The sequence below is a fragment of the Pararge aegeria genome, chromosome 17 (genome assembly GCF_905163445.1).
Source record: "Pararge aegeria chromosome 17, ilParAegt1.1, whole genome shotgun sequence".
NCBI lineage: Eukaryota > Metazoa > Arthropoda > Insecta > Lepidoptera > Nymphalidae > Pararge > Pararge aegeria.
The window spans coordinates 845,413-870,767 of record NC_053196.1 but is presented as its reverse complement, the minus strand read 5'-3'; the positions used below and the strand labels follow the sequence as shown (position 1 = coordinate 870,767).

General features: G+C 36.5%; 1 protein-coding gene across 1 annotated transcript; it reads right to left on the bottom strand.

Annotated features, from left to right (window-relative positions):
- Positions 1–6,350: 6,350 nt before the first annotated feature.
- Positions 6,351–10,386, bottom strand: LOC120631204. Its single transcript, XM_039900683.1, has 2 exons — positions 9,700–10,386; positions 6,351–6,854 (listed from the first exon to the last, which is right to left on the bottom strand). The coding sequence occupies exons 1-2, from the start codon at positions 10,006–10,008 to the stop codon at positions 6,366–6,368; spliced, it is 798 nt and encodes a 265-aa protein (XP_039756617.1). The 5' UTR covers positions 10,009–10,386; the 3' UTR covers positions 6,351–6,365.
- Positions 10,387–25,355: the final 14,969 nt, after the last annotated feature.

Sequence of the window (25,355 nt, the reverse complement as noted above, 5' to 3'; positions counted from 1 at the left end):
TTCGTTTTTGGTCTTTAACTTTATAGTTAAGTATTTAATATATTTTATAGCTAGTTTTCCAAAAAGTTATAAGTTAAAAGAATACCTACTGTAAAAGCATATCTGTGTTATAATGAATTTAATCCAAAATTACCTGCTATATTGACTAGACTCTTATAGAAAAAAAAATCTTCTTTCTAACTGATAAACATAAATTATTATTACCGATTACGTAACCTGTTAAACTTTGGAAAACTGGAAATACAAACAACCTACTTTTCTTTTGTTCTTGTTATTCAACAAGGCTAAGCTTGTGTAAGATTAATAGTACCATTATCAAGGTTTCTCAGAGTTTTTCATGATTTCAATAACATGGTATTTAATCTGAGCTAGATCGTAAATGCAGTTGGCACGTTCAAAGAAAAAGTATTTTCAAGAAATTGTATGTTAGTTATTAATCATTGCGTCACGTAGAAAGAGCTCCAAGTAATTTGTGCTTTTGCGTCATTGTACCTTTTGCTGTACTTTAATGTATGGTTCTATTTTGCAGCTCCACCGTCAGCGCACCTTTTATTTGAAGCGATTTATATCTAAATTCTAAATAAAGATCGTACTTACTGAAAATTCAAATGTTTCTTATCAAAGAAACAAATGGGTCATTAGATAAAGCCTTTTTTATCACGTAGATAGGCAGGCAGGTACCTACTTACCCATTGTTAAAAAGAAGGATCTTACTTTGTTAATTTTTTTCTTACAAAAACTATTACAATATTGGTAAGAAGAGGGACTGTATTATAGTATGTATGTAGTATAACTTCATATATTAAACTACATAGTGGACGAATTTATGAAATACCGTGTAATTTTTTTTTCTTCTACGTAGCGAAAAGGAAAAGGTATATCACCGTACAGCCTTGTCTACAGAGTTTTATATTCATAATAGCTGATCCGCGCTACTTCGTCTGTACCAAATTAGTTATAACCTATTTTAATATCTATTACTATAATTTACTATAATTTACCGGTTTTAATATCTTAAAAAACCTAGAACCTAATTGCAGCACCACCTACCTGGTTCAGTTTTATTTCCAAGCTATAGTATACACAGCCGGGCGGCCCGTTGCATTTTTCTTGCTTTTAGCATTTTTATACCCATCGTAACTTCTAAGCGAAAGGCCCAATTTGAATAATTTCAAAAGTAATTGTACCGGCACATGATCAATCTTAATTATAAAACTATTTACTTGGATAAGGATTAATATCATGATAGGAATGTCACCGTATTTCGATTGTACCAGTGTTTTGAATGACAAATTATAGCAAAAAGTAGTTATTGTGAGTTAATCATAACAGTTAGATATATAGCCTCCCGGACTTTTTTGTAGGTAATAATGATTACTTCAATAACAGTACATTATTTTTATGTATCATCAATCATTTTCACGACGTACGCCAGTTAAGCTCCAAGTCGGTATGATATCTTTAACAATTATGGTTATATTTCAAACAATTTACAAAAAACCATAATAAAATATACACTAAAACCTTCCGCATGAGTAATTTTGTTCCTTAGTGAAAACCGTATGAAAATCCATTTCAGTTTTTCGCGCCCAGACAGAGAGACATAGGCGGCGGCAGCGCGGGGGGTTTGTTTTATTTTATGTAAAGATAAAGATCTTATTTGATTTCAGTAGACACATTTTTCCTTATTCGGGTAGTACACTACTGGAAAATGTTTGTGTGATGAGCATTAATGTTTTTCAGTGTCTGGGTGTTTATATGTACCTATAGGCCTATTCTAAGTATTTATTAATATTATTTATTATTTAATTTAAGTTAGAGCAATTCACACCCAAATTTTTTTATCGTTTAAGAAATCCTTAACGTTATAATAGGATATTTCGGTAAAATTACAGATATACTCCTAACATAGCTCTCTCCATCGCCCGCTGAGTTACTCTGAGCCTGCTTATGAGGCCCATAGTAAGCGATCACGTTTCAGATCCGTAAGTCATCAGTGGCAACACCCGCTGATCGAAGACTTTGGGCTTCAGGCACTGATTGATTGTGTGGGTCCGAGTAGATACCTACTGAGAGTTAGCTGACATAAAACCCCACACTTGACGATTCTTTGCCTAGCCCGGGAATCCAACCCGGGAGTGTAAATAACAACGTAATATCTACAACAATGTAGTTAAGTGCTACCTTTAAAATTCGGTTAAATAAATATTTATTACTCAAATACATTATATACGGTAACTTTACTGAAATATTTAATTCGACCTTGAATTCGGCGTAAATAACATTTGAGTCATCGTGTAATGGGGTACGAAATATAGTTCTAGAAATAATAGGTGTTTCGATACAGTTTTTCTATGTATAGTGATAATTAAACAAACAAATAAATACTCATAATACGACAATACACACATCGCCATCTAGCCCCAAAGTAAGCGTAGCTTGTGTTACGGGTGCAAAGATGACTGATGAATATTTTTATGAATAAATTGCGTACCCAGCCCGCTTCGCCAGGCTAGACTTTGCTTTATTTTATTTAAACAATAAACTTACATCATTAAATTTTTAATTTGAGTCTCATAATAAATTAAATCATTTATTTCTCTCCGTATTCATTCTCTCCTATTCTCTTCTCGAGCGGGCTATCTACACCCATGTACACCCAACAATAGAATATCATCATAGTAAATAAAAGCTGTATTTGACAGTTTGACAGTTCAAAAATAGGAGTGCTCCGATCGTAACCAAATTTTACAGGATTACTCGCCAGTTCAATCCGGAGATTCCCTGAAAGTTTCATTAAAATCTGTCCAGCCGTTTCGGAGCCTATACGGAACATACGCACACACTTTCTCTTTTACATATATAGATTTATATAAATACATATAAAATACAGATAAACACCCAGACACTGAATAACATTAATTTTCATTATCATCATTACACAAACATTTTCCAGTTGTGGAGAATCGATCCCACGGCCTTGGACTCAAGTAATCATGGCAGTAAGTAGTACTACGTCGGATGAGCTGTGTCACAAAAAGCCTTACTACTACTTAATTCTATTAATTTCCACTCCATTTCACTTCTTCTCCATCGGTTTGCCATGCCAACTCAAACCATATAAGCTCGTTTCAAAAGCCTTTTTCCGAGGACTTCGCTCTGGCTGTTAGTGTAGACACTTATTCTCTATTTTATTTTGGGGAGTTCCATCCTTTATCTCCTAAGATCTTGGTCAGTTACTTATAAAATAAGAAATATTATGTAATGATATGTGCACTTGTAATTGACGTGCATATTAGTCCATGTTTTTGTGTGGGTGCTATATTAGAAAAACGTGTAATATGCATGTTGTTAGTGCTCTTATTAACCATTTTATGCCACCCTAATTAGTCATTTTTTTTTGCTTCTGAGTCACTTTTCTTTGTGTTGTAGGCTTGTACTTTGTATGTGAGCAAAAGTAAGCAATAAAAAATATTATTTTTAGTTTAGGTATGATCTCCTCTAGAGAGCGTCACATTAATTCCAACGACGTCACATAACCTATAAACCGAGGAAGATTTAGCAACTGCCAACGATACCACATTATTGCTAATTTATGTTACATAGTTTAGAAGTAATATAGGTACAGATCAACATACATACAAGTCGTTTATAATCTATCGTTGTTCTTCACCGTAGTCGGGTTAAAATTATATGTACTAAATGATAAACTTCTTATTTCTTTACAATTAGTTTATAGTCTGAACAGACGTGTCCTTATGTAAATGCAGTAATAATTTAAATTAAACTAATGATAGTTAACGCTATCAATTTACATTACCTACTCTATTCGAAGGCATAGACAAGATATCTAATTTTACATACTAATGAGAATAGTGATCGGTATACAGAACTCCAGTTACTGGATCCAGTAACTTGCATATTGTCATAACACTTAAAAAACGTATCTATTCAATCAGGGGCTATCCCTCATTTTAAATGAAGCTAAAACTAAGTACTACAATTTATTTTCAAACATATTTTATTTATAAAAATAAGTGTAGTTTCAGTTTAAAAATTACACTTACAATGGATTATGTAGACGCTTAAAACTTCGTAGCCATCACTTTTTTACATAAAACCAGCTAAGAGGATACAAACACTACGGCATTCATAGACAATTGTTCCGAATTGAAAAGTCACCAGTACTTAACTAGAATGGTGCACTAGAATTATATCAGCTGACTATAGTGGCTTTAAAACACAAACCGTACGCCAAGTTAGCAATTATCATACAAATAAGTAAATTGCAGCAACATCATAAATAGCAGCGAGTGACGTGAAGTGGCGTGATCAAGATCGCTTAGCTCCTATGCTCCACAAAACTATCCATCATAAACTAAATTACACCATACAATGCTGTTTCAGTATAGCCATAAAATATAGATGTTAGTGAACAACCAGCAATGGTTATGGAAGAAATAGTAAAAACAACCGATGCACTTTTTACGAGACTTCTGACAATATTATTAGATTTGCACATCGCACTGTTTGTGACGATAAGTCGTTAGCTATTGCTGATTTTATAAAAAGAAAAAATAACTGTGGCGAAAGAAAAGATGCAATGGATAACATATAAGTGAATACTGAGGATGTATGGTTGATAATAGAAGTGAAGAGATAAGAGGGAGATCGGGCGTGCTTTGGCTCACGTAGTCAAGTGTTCTAGATAGACGGATTGATGGTCGCAAAAAATTAAGGAAAATTGCATCCAGTGCATGCGTGACAGAGCGTAATTATGCAAGATATTCGACCGTGTGTTCATATCTCATTTTTTACCTAGCCACGGTAATTTCAGCAGTCCGTTTGTCCGTACGCATGTACGTCCGTCATCTGCCATACAATTATAGCAGCGATCACAACACATCGGTAACGGTCGACGGGACATTGGGACTTGGCAGCTTCTCCAAACAGATACAGAAAGCGACGTCTATCATCTCGATGAGGGTACTATAACTAATGTCGATGATGTTGAACAGTTCACCCTATATGGACTACCTTTGGAATCAATGTCCTTTTACCTATCCCCCGTGCTTTGGAGACCACGTTAAGACATTCCCTGCAGTCATTAACCAGTTTTGGTTTGTATCTTGGTCCTACCTCTAAATTTCTCTCTCGTACTATCTCTTTTTTCTCTTCAGGCCTGTGCCCGCCATGGAAACTGTTTGTTAACGTTGATGTACCTCAATCTGTTTGTTCTAAAAACGAATTATTTAATTCAGATATTGTTGGTTTAATATAAATTTGGTCCGTATAATTAAAAGCCGTTAAACATATGACGAAATCCAATTTGGCAGACATGATTAAAGTACGCAAAGGAAAAATAATTAAAAAAAAATAACAATTTGGGTAAGTTATTATCCCAGTTTGATACTTGTTAACATGACAGCAGCTGTTCTACATTAGATGAACGATCGGAACCGATCAGCAACCGAGTTAATAACTATATTGAAAAAAAAAACTTTCGCGTAAATACTAACATTTTTAATCTGTTACTTTTTTCTAGTAATTGTGCAACTGTTTCAGTCATACATCAATTCCGAGAAATTCCTAGAATTCCGTTTCCGGATGGTGGACTATAATTGATTTATAAAGCAAGAATGTTTTACTTAAGTGCTTGTTATTTTGCCTTTTTGCTCTTATCGATCACACAATAAATATATTATAGTGCATTTAATCTTTTCTATTCCGTCCTTTTAATTCTATGTAGGTGCCCCGTGCCTGTTTCAGTTTTGTTTATTACATATTTTAATAATATATTAATTTTTATTACACAATCATCAATATCCAACTAATTACGGGGTTACTAAAGGGCGCGAGTCTCCTTTAAATATGAGAAGTGCTTAAGCAGAAGTTCGCCACATTTTTCAATTTCGGATTGGCAGAGCTCACACGCCTTTGAGAACATTATGGAAAACTGCATGCCTTAGCGGCTTTCTTTTCCCCCAAATCAAGTGATGTCTAATTTCTCAAAACGCTCGTAACCTCACGAAGTCTGTCAGCTAGGGCTCGAGCTCGGAACCCCTGAAAGTGAATCCGATGCCCTAATCACTGGGTTATCATCACTTCAGCATAACGTCGTAAAATATGATTCCGGCTTTAAGAGACATTTCGACTGTTGGCCAAGTTCTTCGTCTGCGTTTAATATCGTTTTCTCGGGATAAAAAGTAGCCTTGGTTACTCTCTGTCCTCGCACTTCAGTCCATGTCAAAAATCAAGTTGATTGGTTGCTAAGAGTTAGGACAATGAGGAAGGACTAACAAAGAAGCATTTGGGTTCGTGTTTATGATGGCGAAAAGATAAAAAAGAAATAAAGTTTTAGCAAATCAACATTTATTTTCGCAGTCATTGGGTACAATGAGCGGGTTTTCTTCAACTCCCGTATAGATCACAGCATACTGTCCAGAATTGTATTTCTTCATCTCCTGTTCAAATAGTATGTTATTAATAGCTTGTTTTATCATCGATTTCGTTTTATCGTCGTGTTTCCTCAGCGCAATAGCTATGTATTCACCAAAGCTGTCGCATTCGTCCTTCTTCTTATACAATTTGGTTCGTTTCAAGAGTTTGCTTTCTATTGTATTCTGCTTATCAAAGTCCTCTTTTTCTCTTCTTCTTTTGTGGATTAAGGTGGTATTAGGTTTAGTGAGGAAGTACCTTGGTGGGGATTGAGGTGTGATTTCCGTTTCCTCTTTTACTATTATATGGACTGGGCTACTGCTGCCGATGTCTTCGTACTCTTCGGGATCTGAAGGCGGTTCATCTGGCGGCTCGTCCGGTTCTTCCGAAAGAGGTTTCTTACTGGTTTTCTTTGCCTGTGAACAATACAAATTAAATCGTTAAATCTATACATCCTTACTAATAATATAAATGCGAAAGATTGTTGTTAATCTTTCCATCACGCTCTTAGTAAGCTAGCAATCAATTAGATTTTTGGCATAGAGTTAAATGAAAAGACCGAGAGACTACTTTTTATATCAGAAAAACCAACGATTCCCACGGGATTTGTAAAAACCCGCTATAAACGCGGACAAAGAACGTGGGCAATAGCGAGCACTAAATAATTTTAAAGTTAAATATGAAATCATTTTCAATAGCAATCTACCAGTTTTTATCCAGGGTGACCCGGATATAAAAGCAGGCGTTACTTCGCGGAATTCCATTCCAATTCATCCAACATCTCCTGAGGATGCTCCGGTTTCGGAGCCAAACGTGCGTAGAGGGTACATTGCCGAATATCTGTTTGGTGTGGAGTATACGTATTGAAGAAACTATAAATTACACCATACAGATTCTCCTGCGTTTCGCAGAGTAGCAAATTAAGCTTAATTTTCATAATACAAGGCGGACCGGGCTTCGACTGTGTGAAATAGAAAAGGTTAGAGCAGTATTCCATTGGCTTATGATTGTGAAAGAGTACGTAAATGCTTCTTCCTTACATCAATTCTCTTTCCTCTCAAAAGTTAATATTATGAAGTGTGTTAATTGAATTTATCTTTAGGTTAAAGTTTGACCCTCGTGTGAATTTGAGACGGCACGCTAGTCAAAAATAAACCGAATATTTAACAAGTATAATATATTGAATTTCCGGAGCAGGCTATAATATACCTTAAAATTATTTCCATAAGATATAAAACAGCAATAATACGAGTACTCCGTAGAGTAATCACTATGCGAAATAAAATCGAGGTCAATTCTTATCATAGCCGAATTGAAAACAATTGGGCTTCAACACATAGCAACATATATATATATTAGTGTGTCAGGGTCGATATAATATACCTACTATGAAATTGCGCATAACATTTCGGCAGATTGGTACCTATACAGTACACTCCATTTTTCTAACTTGTCTTATAATGTAAACCTTCTTTAGTTAGTGTTTTTTTAAGTATAAAAACACAAGTGTGAGAAAATAAATACATTATAGTTTTTATCTACAAAACTAGTTATATTTGATTTGTTAAGCATTTCTTGAGGAAGTTTATATCACGCTTCGAACCTTAGAAACCGAGAAATCGAAGTAATAGTGCGTACAGGCAAATGGACGCGGTAGGTCGGGGTGCATAGCAGATTAAAGTTTGTACCTGGGAAGCTTGTCAGAAGTTGTATGCTGGTTTAGTCGCGAACAAACGCTTTAGGATTTTTTTTTAATTCCACTTTAATTATGCCCTACTGGTAAGTGATGATCATGGTAAGATGTCTAAAATGGTAACGGGCTAATCAGTAAGGGAGTAAGTATGGCAGTTTATAACTTAATATCACCCAAAGCCCATATCGATTTGTACGCGTCATCGCACCGAAACGCTAAATCGGTTGTACGGTGGTAACCAGCTACGGCCAAAGCAAAATGCCCTATGCCCTTGCCGGGATCAAAGTCAAAGTCAAATTCTAGTAAGTACGCCTAGATGGCCCTTTGGTGCGTACGTTACATAAGCAATGTGTACATGGTATAATGGCCATAACTAATTTTGTAATTTAATTGATTAAAACCCTGGACCTCCTACCTAAGACAGCGCTCACCGCTGAGTCAGGAGGTCGTCAAATCTGGTCGCACCTAACTGGCTCACGTTGGGCTCACGTAATCGGACTGAAGCCTAAGCAATCTCCGATAAGGGCGATTACAGCGACACCAAACACATTCATTGCGTCACACCATATCATGTTGCAGATTCACTAACTTGACTAGAACAACGCTGGTGCAGCGGTTTTCTCAAGTAATTATGGACGGCCGAGCCGATGGATGAAAGCAGTGATAGCCTAGTGGGTGGATTTCCTTTATTGGAGACAGAGTTCGAGCCCCGGCACGCACCAATGACTTTTCGGAGCTAGGAGCGTTTTTAATTTAAGCAATTTAAATATCACTTTAAAAGCAAAGTATTTTCCAATCCCAAGTACCTAATTCCAATTTGTGTACACATACTTTGGGTTGTAGCTTAGAACAAAACTTGTTATTAGGTACTTATAATTAGATCCACTTTTAGTTATTACCTGATTTGTGTTCCTAATAACAACAAACAATAAACGGTGAAGGAAAACATCGTGGGGAAACCACAAGCCTGAGAGTTCGCCACAATGTTCTCAATAGTATGTGGAGTCTACCAATCCGCACATGGCCAGAGTGGTAGACTACGGCCTAAACCCTTCTGCCTTCTTCTCCCTTCATTCTGAGAGGAGACCCGTCACCTGTAGTGGGCCCGTAATGGGTGGATGATGATGAGCCGAAGCCTATAAAACCCCAAAACTGCGAGGTACTCGTCCTGCAACTTGCCGTTCTGTGTCAATCAAGACACTCCATCTTCATAAAAACCTCCCTGCACAGAGGCGAGGGCTATGGTTTAAAGTGATCCAACCCGATAACCTAACAGGTACCTACGCCTCATTGTGATTTTTTAATAATTTGAAACCGCTACAAGTTAGCCCTTGACTGCAAACTCACCTAGGATGGTATTGGGTTAACCTGTTAGTTACTTATGTCAAACATACCCCTAATCGGTTTCTTCATCACATCGTTCCTACGCTTAATCACTCAGCCGCGAATAAATCGCTTTTTAGCTAGGTATAATGCCACCAAATTGTACTCTCTAGCTCTTTTTGTTTATCTCTGTAACTACTGTTTTCTTTGTAAAGTGTATTCATTCATTGATGGTTGTAGCTCACCTTTTCGGATTTCTCTTGGTCCATATGGCTCGGAAGGAAGCTCAGATACTTGTAAAGGAACCAGAAAGAGGTTCCGCCCGTGCGAATTTTCGCCTTTTCGCGGCGGTACGACGCGAAAATCGAGTTAAACTTCTTTCTTAACTCCACAATTTCGCATCCATAGGGTTCTGCTAGCTCACACCACGCTTCGTACTTCGCAGTCTGGACGTGGTAAAGATCGTGGAGAGGATCCCATAGCATTCTCTTCGCTTTATACGCTTTTACTAATCGTATCACTTCTTTATTTGACCATTCCATCATTCGAGTCATTTTTGGTATGCAATATCACGTGTATTGTTCAAACTTAAATCAAGGTCACAATTCTAATTAATTATTATGCTTTGGCGATAAATCAACACAACGTCAAATAATAACTTGTAGTGTCAAATATAAACAAATTCAGGTGTGAAAACTGTAATTGTGGACAAAACAACGCAACGATGCAAGTTTGCGGTTAAATAACTACGTTTTTAATTTAGTCGGGTAAAACTAGCGGTTGCTACGGAAACCGGTTATGGAGTTATTATGCTACGTTTGTTTTACATTGTGGTCTAAATCGAGCACCGAAGAACGTTCGGTTGTTCGTTCGCGTACGTTCGTTCGCGCACGGGCCGAGCGACGACTGCGGTGAGAGAGGGGCGTCGCCGCTCGGCGTTTTTCGGACATGCTCGTGTTGCGCTCGATGCCGGAACGACTGTGGAATCTACAGGCGTAACATGCCACGCAATTCACGTACCTTTGTACAATCTACCGAATATTCCGACAAACTTACATAAATTAATCTGATGCTTACGTTTTCAAACCTGTAATTCTCTGCTAGAATGAGAGAAAACCGAGCTTGGAGTATTTGAACGTAAAACAAGTAGGTATAGGTACCTAAGTAAAAAAAATATTTAACACAAAATTATGAAAAAACAGTAAATTAAATCATATCCATATTAAGTGAATTGTAAAATAAAAAAAATTCGCCATTTTATGCCGGCGGCCTTCTTGGACCGATTTTCATCAAACGTAGCTAACTTCGTTTCCTCATTTCCGTTTAATTTTCTATAATTTAAAACAAAAAAAAACAAGATCATAATTAATTCATCCGTTACACACACTTACACACTCTCTCTCTCACACACTGAAATTGGTTGTGAACTATGTTCTGGCTGATTACGCGTAAAAAGTTGGACTTAATCTGGTATTGCACGCATGCCAATATTGTTAAACAAAAGTGAGTTTGTTTGTTTGTTTGTTACCGACGTGGCACAGCACCTTATTTTATTAATATAATTCAGGCAGCTAGGTCCATATAACACATACAATACGATACATCATCACATCAACCCATTACCGGTCTCCTACAACAATGAGAAGGGGTTAAGGCCGTAGCCCACCACGCTGGCCCAGTGCGGATCGGTGGACTCCACACACCTTTAGGAACATAACGTAGGACTCTCTGGCATGAAGGTTTCCTCACGATGTTTTCCTTCACCGTTGATGCAAGTGATATTTGAATTACTTAATAACTTTCGAGGTGCTAGCTGGGATTCGAACTCGCCAGCCCCCAAAAGTGTAGTCGAGCTTCTACCCAATGCGCTATCATCGCTTCAAAATACGATACAAATATTAAAAAAATAACAATTTCACTATATAAATAACAATCTTAAGATAGTATACGTAAATATAAAAATAAGTAAACCTTAGAACGGTCTTGCTTCCTTAAAGCGATGGTAGACTACTAGATCAGACCAAAAGTCAGTTCTTACTGCTATGGGGTACTTTGTACGGAAAACTAACGCTAGCCGGGGATTAAAAAAAACAAGTAAGGGGCTCGTAAATAACAATTATGATATTGTTTTAAATAAATAATTAATTATACGAACAACACGGTAACCGCGTATTGTAAACGAGTAAACCCCATAATATCTTATTACGCAACACGTTATCCATAACATAACAATGCCATTAAGCTTCCATGCTTTCAAAGGGCTTCCGGCGGGGCCTTTTTGGAGCAATAAAAAAATTCCACATAATTTCCTTATTACCGAATATTATACAACCTTTGTAAAACGCACCGCTATAAAGAACGTATTGATAATACCACGTGATTGGGGCGAATCGGAAAAGAAGTAAATAATGTGTGTAGGTATATACCGTCAGGATTTGAACCTGCGACTCTCTGGCAATCGCGACCTGAGCGCTTTCTTCAATTAAGCTACGGCCCTCCTACCGTCGATGCCGAAATTAGTATATGCCTTTCACACCAGTCTTATAGCGACTGTAGCGTCATCTAGTTGCAGTTGTTTCGATCTACTCTTTCAAAGCTCCATATTTCAATGAGACACGTTTGAAACAAGAGATGACACATTTCTTTTTATCATTTTTATAATTTTTCTTATAGTTTTTTATATGCATTTTAAATTTATAAAAATTGATAATTCCTCCAAGTGTAGGTAAAACACTAATATAAATTATACACCTACTGCATGAACGTTCATGTTAGTTTGTGCACTATCCACTTTCCATCTTTTTTTCGACTTTGCACGCTTAGGTTAGGTTGCCTTTTCTTGCCATCAATAGGAAGTTTATTACAATCTTATGAAGGACTCTCCCGCGGGCCTATAATCACCACGCCGCCGGGCAGACGGGTTGGTGATCTTAGGAGATGGTGGTACTCGCACAGACGACGCTGCGATTCGTTCTATGTTATATACCACTGCATTCTGGCCGGCCGCCACCACTATATTTATTAATATAACTATATCTAGTGATATTAAAATGGATTCTGCTTTTCTATCTTGTAGGATAGACAGTTATGGACTATAGACCCACCAAGCCGCTCCAATGCCGGTTGGTGGGCTTTAGCGATTATTGTCGCAAATTAGTGGGACCGATGGCTTAACGTGCAAATTGCTTGACACAGCCAATTTAATCACTCCGGACTGGTATAGAGAATTCTTTAAACGGCAAATACACAATACCTTAAATAATTTTCGAACGGGACAGTAAATTGAATCCCGGTAAAGCAGTTAAATCACTTCCGACAACATTAAACATAGTTATGACTTTTAGTCCTGCATTTAAAAAGACTGATCTACGCTAACGTTAATGAGACGTTAGTTTATATGAAAACTTAAGAATTGAACTCCAATTTAATTACGCATTGCACATATATATATATAGACTATTTATATATTAATAATAATAGTTATATAGCTAAGTGATTAATTATATAATGTTTTCTGACTATCTTTTCGAAGTGCAATCATTACTAATATTATAAATGTCAATGTAAGTTTGTTTGTTACGCTTTCACGCAAAAACTACTTAACCGATCCTTATAAAACTTCGTACACATATTGTTAGAAGTAATATAGGATACTTTTTATCCCGACATTAAGCTCAGTTCCTTTGGGAGAGGGGATGAAAGTTTTTGACGATTTTACACCATAATTCCGACAAATTATAACCGATTTAAACAATTACTTTTGTACTATAGAGGTTATGTATTTATTTTGCCCAAACTTTGTGTAGATCTGATGAATGTGGTTGGATATAGAGGACAGAACTCCTCAGCGGACAGCAGCAAACCCCTCATTTAAGGCTTAGCCATACTTTTTTTTTTACAACTAAATTGAATGCCACATCAAAAAACAAAATCAACGCGGACGAAGTCGGGGGCAACAGCTAGTATACTAATATGTATTGATTAGGAGTATATAATATTTTTCCACATATGGAGTAGGCTGTTTAAGATTGTTAAACTTACGGGTTTATTAAATTACCCGGCCATAGAATTCTGGTCCTCACATTAAAAAGTCACAAGCCGCTGCGCCAGAGCGGCTGTCAAATCCAACACAATAAAAATAAAACGTATAATCCAATAAGTAGGTATTATATTTTGTTCGGTATACAGCTGCGTAGATTCCGCCCTTATACAGGGTGCTCGTAAACCGGGTTCCGCCTATTTGGCACTCGTAAAAGTGTCTCGTAAATTCGAGCTCACAAATGCGTCGGTGCAGATAGCTGCGACCCTCGGCTCCGCTCGCCGGTGTAATAATCTCGCGCGATAAGCCGTATGTGCTTCACTTGATGACTTGGGGTGGCTTGTTGTTTTTACCACTGTGCTGGAAGGAGGGTTATGTTTCTCGAATGTACGCCTTAACGCTATGATTATATATAATTTGGTGCTATTAAATTCTTCGTTACGTTACAAAAAACCCTGCCGAGTTTTTCGACAGCTTCTCATCAGCAGAATCTGGTAAAGTCACTACAAATAATGTATTCCTAGGACATTTTATATCAATATTTAGAATTTATGTCTTAAGAATGAACAATAGCACATCTATGTGACGTAGAATTTTAAAATTTTTCATAATATTCAAGACAAAAAGGGGGACAGCCGCCTTAACGCTGATTTAATTCAATAAACAGTTTTTTTTTTTAAATGAGATTCTCATATCACAATGTGAAAAACGATGTCAATTAAATTTTGCTTTTTACGTACCCTTTACATTGCTTTTAATTTTATGAGGTATGACACCTCCCGTCAAATCGCGCCTTATGAAAATCAAAATCGGAGCTCTTTAATGAGATATACCTCAAAACTAATAGGTATAGCCACTAGTATTTTTTCATTCGGAGTCCTCATTAGACATGCTCGTAAACCGGATCCCACTTCTGCAGTCATAAAAGTGCGTCGTAAACTTGTCGACTCAAATGCTCTGCGCATTGAGATATCGCTAGGACCCTCTTATACCTACTCGGAATTAATTTGGTTCTGTTGACAAGTGACGTAACTCAAAGTAAGTTTTCGACAACATATGAACATGTACATACAACTAAATTATATTTAGTTATTTATTCCGTATTTAGGTATAAAATAACTTTCAAGTGGGTGACTTTGTAAGAATTTTAATATAAAATAAAGACTCATATCGAATCGAAAACACTGGTTTGTAAATTGAATTTGGTAGCCGATACCGAAGGCAGTAACACTTTTAAAACCTACCCACTGAAAAATTTAAAAAACCAAAATTTAAATTGATATCAACAGCGAAAATCGTAAAATAAAGATGGCCTCGTCGAAATCGGAGCTTCACCGATGTTTAACGATGAGTTTATTTGGCAACTTTTTCTGCCACGTGTAAGCTGTTGCTAGGCGAGGCCGCGGGGCAAGGGAGGGGGCCGGGGCATGCGCAGGCGCCGATAAACCGGCTACTGCAAAATATTTACACTGCGCGTTAGCGTTGCGGTGTAAAAGGTGGCCTTGTTTGCATTCATATAATAAAAACCATCGATATTCGGTTCCATAGAGATGTCACAGTTCGCAGACTTAGTTAGTGCGCTGAAGTTGGCTCATGAAAAAACACTGCGCAGCGTAAGTCTTACTTGTTTCCGTTGCTGAAACAAAATGAGTCGTATTGAATTTATTTACTTCAGGAAAGCAAATGAATTCCAAACATTATTTATTCAAAAAAGCCTATTCGAAACACTTTTTATGCGATCAAACGCTTTTTAGTCTAAGAAAAGCCCACAATAAACCTTATTTAACCGTAGTTGCTTTCCACGTGTATGTATTTCCTTGTTACAGCAAAAGTTTTCGCCCCGGGAAGAAAGAAAATATAATCCCACCGTACTTTGATCAAGGGCTAAAGCCCCCAGGAACTCATTTGGGACACAAGGTTTTCACTACAATATTATGTTGTATTAGATGATTTCATTCATTTAGTGTATCCCAATTTTACATAAAGTTCGCAAGTGAAAGCACAAACAAACTAAGATTGCTTGCTTTGGTTTTTCCCATCCTTTGGATGGGAAAAACCAAAGCAAGCAATCAAGATTCAAGGGATCCATTCTACGGAAGTGACAAAACAACCAGCCACTGTTACTTTTGATACGATCAGTAGAATCCCGCACTTTTAGCAATTGGACAATAATAACTTCAAAGTTTAGTGAGATTTTTTTGTTATTTTTATTATAAAGTTATAATTGCATAATGTATTTCTAGGATTATGTATATCTATGGCTGTTTGCCATCATTTTGGTTTACGTTACCCAGTGTAAACAGTTGATCACTTGTTCCTTATTCCGACGTGATAGTGGCGGTTTTATGATTTTTCTGTTTACTCTATGACGGACAGCGTAGGGCTGTCACTAGGCGGTTATCTCTACTAATGAAGGATGACCGACATCTGGTACTTTAAAACCAAACAAGAACGTTTGAAATGTTGGCTACGCTGATCCTATGGCATTGGCATGTAGTCCCAAATAACATTTATGTGTTCTGCTACAACGTAGTATAATTACACTAAATATATAAAATGTGACTATATTCCACAAAAACAAAATAGTCGCGACTCTAACCAAGTAAGTCTAAGTTCTTCGTTCACGTAGGTAACTTCTGCAGCAGTGGGATAATTAAATCATGAGTTTTTCATCATTGAAATTAGTTATATATATTTAAATCGTGAAGAATTATCTCTACCAAAAAGTTTCCAAGATATTAGATAGGATTCTGGTAGGATTTGAATGAAATGAAAATTAATCCGTTTGTTATATAACTAGTAGTAACGGTTCAAAGAATAGATATTGTGTTTGCTACTATGTGATTTGTTGATGTTGGTTGATTCCTAAAGATTGACATGAAATTTAATGGGTCGAAATACGATTATATTTGACAAATAATTGTTCCTATCTCTTGTAATATATGAATATGGTAAAACTCCCTTAGAAATTAATCCTTTAAAATTACCAAGTGGTAGCAACCCTAAGAAAGTAGTTCCTGGTCGGGTTTAGAAATCAAAACAAATCATAAAGTAGCGAGCGGCGCTCCGAGATCATTACAACTCGTTTCAATTATTTTCATCTCTTTTATTATTGAGACCTCATTCATACGTTACCAGTACCATGATCATCGGCCTACGAAAGCCAACTTTCGACAACCGCATGTCTCGAAATTAATCAATGTGTAATGAAAATATAAAATTTTAACCTATAGACACAAGTAATACAGATAAAAAATTACATCCAAAGTAAAATTTTGAGCGAATGGGCATTTAATGGCTTGGTTTGTACCAGAACTTACATACATGTAATATTATTGACAATATTAAGATTATTATGGCCAGTGGCGTGCACTTCATACATGCACAAAAGCACTGCATACCCTAAAATTTTTGTATGAATCAAAAATGCGAAGGATTTTTCCATTTTATGGCACCTTCCTTCTTTTTGCACACCCTGGTAAAAAACCCTGTGCACGCCACTGATTATGGCCCTACACTAGGCCCGCGTTTATTAAGGTTTGCAAGGTTATTAAAAGGTTTGTAGCAAATCCCGTGGGAACCGTTTGTTTCCCTGGGATAAAAAACAATAATAGTTTATTTTCAAATTTTATTGCAGTTTTAACAAGCTTGTAAGTTTGTAACCTTATTTTATAGGTAGGTAGTAGTACTACACCTGTATCGGAAGACCCGCTCTTCCATAATAATATCCGTTATATGAAAAAAAGTTCTAAGTTGTATTTTAAAATAAGTTTATGTACACATTTAGGTAAATAACACAATACAGTTACCATCATTGAGGTATGCGTTTGTGGGTGTGTATTAAAGCAGCGTTCGTTACTATCCGTACTTCCAACTAACACTACGCCAAAAGTTATTTGATTGCTAAGTTAGGGCGTAAAGGAAGGACATACAGACATACTTTCGTATTTGAAATATTAGTAAATTCACCTGTGTGCGGAGCCTTAAGATTCCCGTGCCTATTGTGGAGCTAAAGACGTTTTAACCCAGAACAATGGTCAAAGTTTCCCTGCTTATACAGGATGTTTTGTAAACAATAACCACTTGCCACTGTAAATCGAATATTATGTATATCAAATATCGAATATTATGCTGAATCTTCGGAACATTTATTTTTAGAACTACTGTTTGGTAATTTAAAAGTGCTCTTAGGTGTATTTTACAGTCCATCGCTTCGAATAGATTACTTTCACGAATTTGAAACTCTACTAGAGACTTATGTGCCACATGCAGATCATATAATAATTATGGGTGATTTTAATACTTGCCTCGTTAAAGATGATTCGCGGGCCCATAAGCTAAAAAATATAATAAATAGCACAAATTTGTCTTTGCTTCCAACGAGTCCCACACATTTCTTTCCGAACTGCTCGCCTTCACAGCTGGATTTGATGATTGTCTCTGCATCGGCGTATGTTAGTTCTTTTGGCCAGCTTTCTGCGGAAGCCTTTTCTTACCACGATTTGGTATACCTATCCTATAATGTGCGCCCGCCTAAGCTCAAGCCAACAACAGTCATGCGTCGTAGTTTTCACAAGTTTAGTAATGATCATTTCTTGCGGGATCTAAATTGCATAGATTGGGACGTAGTTTTCAATGCTCCTTCGCTGGATGAAAAGATCTCTATTTTCAATTCTCTTCTTATTGAACTCTTTGATACCCATGCACCTTTTCGACCGATTAAACTAAAGCATCTGCCTGCACCGTGGCTTACTCATCATATAAAGCTTGCCATGTCTAAGCGTAACGCGGCGAAATCAAGGTATAAGATCCAACCCTCTGATGCCAACTTGCTTAAGTATAAGCGGCTGCGGAATCGGTGTAACAAGATGTGCAGAGACGCTCAGCGCAATTATATCCACTCTTCAGTTGATGGAAAGAGTACCCTTAAGGTGTGGAAATTTTTGGAAACTTTGGGCATTGGTCGCCGGCAAAAAAGTGTTCCTGATAGTGTGGATATAGATGCTTTGAATCGTCATTTCAGTAATGTGACAACTAGTATTAGTCGCAAAACTGAAACTCTGGCTTCGATAAGCTCGCGTTCAAAGCCTCATTTTCCATTGTTCCAATTTAGCGTGGTCAGTCCTGGCGAAATAATAAAGCACATAAATGCAGTTAAATCAGATGCTTTGGGAAATGACGGTATCAGCCGTAAGATGATATTGTTAAGTTTAGATTACATCTTACACGTTCTGTGCTACTTATTTAATCTATCTCTCTCATCTAGTTCCTTTCCTAGTGCCTGGCGTATAGCTGAGGTCATACCTATTCCTAAAAATTCTAACCCGTCTTTGTTTTCTCATTTCCGACCTATTTCTATTCTTCCGTTCTTATCTAAAGTCCTGGAACGTATTGTTAATTCTCAATTATCTTTATTTCTTTCTAAAAATAATATCCTTAGCACTTTTCAATATGGCTTTCGTCGTGGGCACAGCACTGTCACGGCTTTAACCAATGTCTGTGACGATATTCGTTTAGGTATTGATAATAAGCAGGTGACCATTTTGGCTTTGCTTGATTTCTCCAATGCATTCAACACTGTGGATTTTGAGATTCTCTTGGCCATACTAGATTCCATTAATATTTCTTCACCTGTAGTTAGATGGTTCCATTCTTATTTACATGATCGTACGCAATGTATCAGAGTCAAAGATAAATTCTCTTCTTACTGCCGCCTCCTTGCTGGTGTTCCACAGGGTGGTGTACTATCTCCTCTTCTATTCTCCATTTTCATTAATACCATGACTGATCTCCTTTCTTTACCTTATCATCTTTATGCGGATGATTTTCAAATATATGTGTCTGCTCTGGTTTCTGATATTCCTGAGGCTGTAAATAGACTCAACGCTGACCTTAGTGCTATCTGTGACTGGAGCAGATCTCATGGGTTATTGGTTAATGCCAGCAAGTCTCAGTCAATTATTTTGGGTAATTCTAGGCAAATTGCGAAAGTGATTTTTTCTGGTATTCCGCAAGTCACTTTTGATGGGTCTCTGCTGCCTTATAGCAAAACTGTGAAAAACCTAGGCATTCTCATGGACAGCAGTTTATCTTGGAGGCCGCAAGTAGCCCATGTAAGCCAGAAAGTTTTTAGTGCCTTTGGGTCCTTAAAAAGATGGAATAATCTCTTGCCTATCAAGACTAAGATTTTATTAGCCAATACCCTTCTTCTTCCTATTTTAGATTATGCAGATGCCTGTTATTTAGACTTGACTGAGGACCTTCTGGATAAGCTGGAGCGACTACAAAACTTATGCATAAGATTCATATTTGGTCTTAGGAAATATGATCACATCTCTGAGTATCGCAAAAAATTGAAGTGGCTTCCTATTAGGCATCGGCGTAATCTGCATGTCCTTTCAATCCTGTATTCTACTCTTTTTCATCCTTGGACACCACCCTACCTTAAACAACGCTTTCATTTCCTTTGCCCGTGTCCGTCTCAAGGATCTCAGCGTTCTGCTAGGGAGAATATTCTCCGAATGATGAAATGTAAGTCGCAAAGTTACTCGGAATCCTTCACAATAAAAGCTGCAACGCTGTGGAATGCACTCCCTGACGATATTCGTCGCTCTAAATCCCTAGCTATTTTCAAAAGCCGTGTTAGACATCACTATTTGTCATTATAATTTTGTTGTTCGTATATGTGTACTTATGTATCTATAGTAAATGTAAATATTTGTTAATATATATATATATATATATTTATTTATATCTTATTTTATTTATCTCTTTTAATTATTTATTATATTAGTTATTACTTAAGTGTGTAAATTTATGTATTGTTTATTTTAATTGCGATTTCCCGTCTCTCATGTTTTGTTGTGTACTATCGGTAAGGTTACCTGGCAGAGATCACTTTTAGTGATAAGGTCGCCTTTTGCTTTTAATTTTTTGTTTAACTATATTTGTAATTTCTCCTTTATTACGCAATAAAGATGTTTAAATAAATAATAAATAAATCAAATTATAAAATGCAATTCTTTTATTTATTTTATTGAGAAGACTATATTTATTGCACCAACTTTGTAACAATACAAGAGAAAAAAAAAATGCAATTAGTGTGTTTTAAGATTTTTAATTGAAAAGTATCGGTGCCTTAACTACCTTTAACAAATAACCAGTTAAGCAACTTTTATAAGTATTTATTTTTAAGAGCATAATCCTAAACTCTACAGAAGCTTCTTAGTTTTTTTACCAAACTGTGCTAAAATAATGTATTGCATAAACTTTAAATTGAAAATGGCTGTATATTTCAGCCATTAGGATAAGCATTTTTTTTTTAATACTTTATTTATTCCAGACTTATTACAGTATGTCAGTTCCATTAAACTCGAACGTTTATAAAATTCAATATGCATGTCATTCCATATTTGAGTAGGTATTTTGGGATTGCGCTTTCAAGTCTGCAAGTGTGAGATTGCACCCACAGTTCACAGTTAATCACCCTGTATAATAAGATATGGGCCGATTGTGTACAAAGTTCACAGCATCGGTGCAATGAGATCAGAGCGCGGCCTCTTTGAAGCCACATTTAACATTTACCATAGTGTCTAAGCGCACTGTAGTTTTGGTTTAGAATTTCATTTCTTAAATAGACTTTCAAGTTATCCGATACGAAGCCTCCCTTAAGACCTCCCTGGTTGTGTGCTGTAGTTTAATATGTTCGAGAACAAGAGCTCGATCCCTGGCAATTTGGAATTTATTACTTTCCAATTTTATAATCTGCTGAGGCTTCGGCTGTAGTTAGTTGCCACCGTACCGACAAAATTATGTCGCTAAGCGATCTAACATTCCGGTACGATCTCGCGTAGACACCCATGTTATGATTTTACCATATGGTAGTTAAGTATAGAAAACCCATAACACAGGTGTCTAGTTATAATTAACCTTCTCCAAACAAGTTACCTTATTACCATCTTCGACTGAATCCTAACTCACCACCCGCAGGCAGATTCTGTATCTCAGTTGGCACCAAATTTAGCTAGCTGTATTAATAATAACAATTAATAAAATCCATATTTTGCATTCTGGAACCTAAGTTTCCAACTGAGATATAATTAATTAAATTATCCACAGTGGCTGGCTAAATTTGGTGTAAATTAAGATACAGAATAGCCCTGGAGGTAAGATTACAGTCAACTAACTTGAAATGTAAAAAAAAAGTAGCATTTCTTTTTTCTGTAATTTGAATGTGAGCATGTAGCTCGTATTTAAATTTTCGAAAACAAATCAACGATAGAAGAGGTTTGCAATCGCGTATTATAAATACAGTTAACTTTGTTTCTGTTTCGACTTTTGTTGTTGTTCTTTTATTTTTCATTTTTTTGGTTTCCCTTTGAAAATGATTAGTCCGTAAGCGAAATTAGCATGTGGTGTTTACCTTTTAATGGTTCTGCATACTCTGTGTAATGTATAAATGATAAGAAATATTATTTTTATTTCTGTAAAATCGCTGGTAGACCCAATAAATAAACAAGCAAATAAACTCCAGTGCGTCGAGGCCCCACGTAGTCCAATTAAACCATTATACAAATTATTGCGTGTGCGCCGTAGTTTTCCTTCAGCAGGCTTCTAGGAACGCGTCGCTACCGTGAACTCATCTTGTTGGCTTTTTGTCACATCTGCACAGGCGGCGCATACCCAGTTGTGAGGTAACAGTTAAATGACTCAGTTATTCATTTGAGTGATTATTTTACTGGCAGCGTAAAAAACTGCGTGCAGAACGAACAATAAGAGTAATGCAGAAATATTTAGAGTTGTATTGCGAAAGTGCCTGACTGTTTATTTCTTTGTTTTTTTACCTATATTCCGGTCAAGATATAATTGCTTTATTAAGTTTAAGTTAAGAAATGGTTAACACTACTTTACACGCACGTGTGCTCGCTTAAGTTTCACTTGTAGCCCATCTTAAATAAAAATATACTAAAAGATAATCGTTTAAGTTTTAAATAAAACACATTTATTATTATGAATGACAGTTATTAAGTAAACTGAATGACATAAAAAACCTTCTCTTTCTTAAATTTTAAATGATTCACAAAACTTCTGACCTCTCTATGAATCACCCAATTTTGACTTATTCGAAATCAATCAACTTTTGTTTTAGTTCTTATTTTTTATTGAAATTTTTGTTTTAATTTTCATTACACTAAGGACAAACTAAAATTTGGTGATCATTATATATTACAATTAGAGCTGTTTTTTTTGTGCCTATGGGTGGCGTTGTTTATGCATATCTACGGCTTCTACTGCTACAGTTTTCAAATAAATCCCAGTTTACTTTAACAGTAATGATAGTCTCATAAATGGACATACATGGCAATGTTAGGTATATTTCTTAAAATACGGTTTGCAACGTTCAGTATTGTAGAGTTTAAATCTCTTAAAAAATTCCCATCGTTTAAAGATTATTATTTTATTGAGACACGTAGATGTCTTTAACCTCTTGTATATTCGACTTTGTGAAAATCGCATGCTATTATTAGCTACTTATTCCCGTGTTTATTTTTATTAGAATGGTTTTTATTACGTTCCGACAAACAGGAATTGAAAAAAACAAAGTTAACTAACAGACTGCGCTACACTCGATCTAATATTCGTACACCTAATAGCAACAATTTGCGCTGGCGAAATCGTTAAATATGTTAAATTATGTAGAAGTCATATACAACAACAATGTAGCTGAAGCCACATGCCGTCGGGTGTGCATGTAGTTTACATACATGAATGCTTGGAGCTAATGAAAATACAAGTGTGACCTCACTGAGTCACGGAAACTCATTATCGCGGGCGCTCAAGTCACGCCACTTTTCGTACATACAAATCGTTAGGAAAAACTTACTCCAGAAGCCATTATCAGCTTTTATTTCCGTTATAATTGACGGACCAAGCAGATGGCTCACCTGATGCACTATTCCACATAATCTTTAGGTAAATCATGTATATATTATTTTTGAAGTGTTTCTTTTTTGTTTCAACTTTAATTTTATCTTTACTTTCTGTTTAATTTAATTACAAGTTGTGTACACATACTTTGGGTTGTAGCTTAGAACAAAACTTGTTATTACTTATATTTAGATCTACTTTTAGTTATAACCTGTTTTGTGTACATAATAACAATAAACAATATAAACAATAAACCTGATGGCGAGTGAAAAACCATCGCCTTTGAACAGAGCAACACTTCACAGGACATGCTAGGAATACGTCGTACAACGTGCCGCCATGTGTTTATTAACCTAAGATATCGGCAACCTTCAGAGCGGAACACATCATAGCAACAATGCTGCTTAGCGGCAGAAATAAGCATGGCGACAGTACTTCCCCGGACGAGCTCTAGTCCCAAAATCGCTCGTCGGCAGTCTACAAACGCTGCGTTTACAAGTGGGAAGTCGGCATTCATCCTTTTGGACTTTGGGACCCCGACATCCATCTGTTCTCCAAGTTATTACTATTTATACATAAATACAATGGATTTGTCGTTTATTTTGTGATATATATATATTACAAGCTGTTGCCCGCGACTATGTCTGCGTTTGATTTCGGTTTTTTGATGTGGCATTAAATTTAGTTGTAGATCTATAAAAAATAATTAAAAAATAGCTAAGCCTTAAATGAGGGGTTTGCTGCTGTCCACTGAGGAGTTCTGTCCTATATCTCCAACCACAGTTTGGACAAAATTAAACATATTTTATAACCTCTATAGTAGAAAAATAATTATTTAAATCGGTTATAATTTGTCGGAGTTATGGTGTAAAATCGTCAAACACTCATCCCCTCTCCCAAAGGAACCGAGCTTAATGTCGGGATAAAAAGTATCCTACATTACTTCTAACACTTCCAAGAATATATGTAAAAAATTTCATGAGGATAAGGTTAAGTAGTTTTTGCGTGAAAGCGTAACAAACAAACTTACATTGACATTTATAATACACATCCCTTCTAATGTAGGGATGTGTATTATTGTCGTTGTATATTTATTTATTAGTATATTAAAATATGTACCTATCATTCATAAAAATATTCATCAGTCATCCTAGTACCCATGACACTACGCTAACTTTGAGGCTAAATAGCGATGTGTATATTGTCGTAGTATATTTGTTACCTACGTTGGCCAACACGAAGGTCACACAGGCTCAGGTCTGGCAAAGGGCGCTGGTACCAGTGGTGCGTGCAGCAGTGAAATACCATCAGTCAGTGCACTCGGCCGTCTGAGTCACGCAGACAGAGATTAATTACATCCAAACAAAACTGCCAACTAGTGTTTCAGCGGTCAGTGACCCGCCGCCATGAAGCTCATTATTTTCCGATATTTCGTAATTTCTAAATGCATTATAATTCAATCAGTTGCATTGATAAGACAGCACGGAGCGAGCGACTGTTATCAGCATAATGTGGCGATATCAATGTAAGTACTTAGCTGTTATCGCCACATTCAATAAACCTATGGCCCAATGCTGATTTATGGAAATATGTAATTTAGGGGGCCCATTAACAAACACGCGGAAAGAGCGCTGGTAGTCCAGTGGGTAGCACTTCGACTTCACTTTCGGGATGCCGAGTTCAAATCCCAGCACTCACCTCTATCTTTTCTAAGTTATGTGCGTTTTTAGTTATTAAATATCACTTACTTCAACAATGAAGGAAAATGTCATGAGGAAACCTGTGCCTTAGAGTTCTACAATGTTTTAAAAGTAGTGTGGAGTGGTGGCCTCCACACTCCTTTTAAAACATTGTCACTAGACCAGCATGGTGGACTAAGGCCTTAACCCCTTCTCATTGTGGGAGCAGACCCGTGCCATGTAGTGGGCCGGCAAT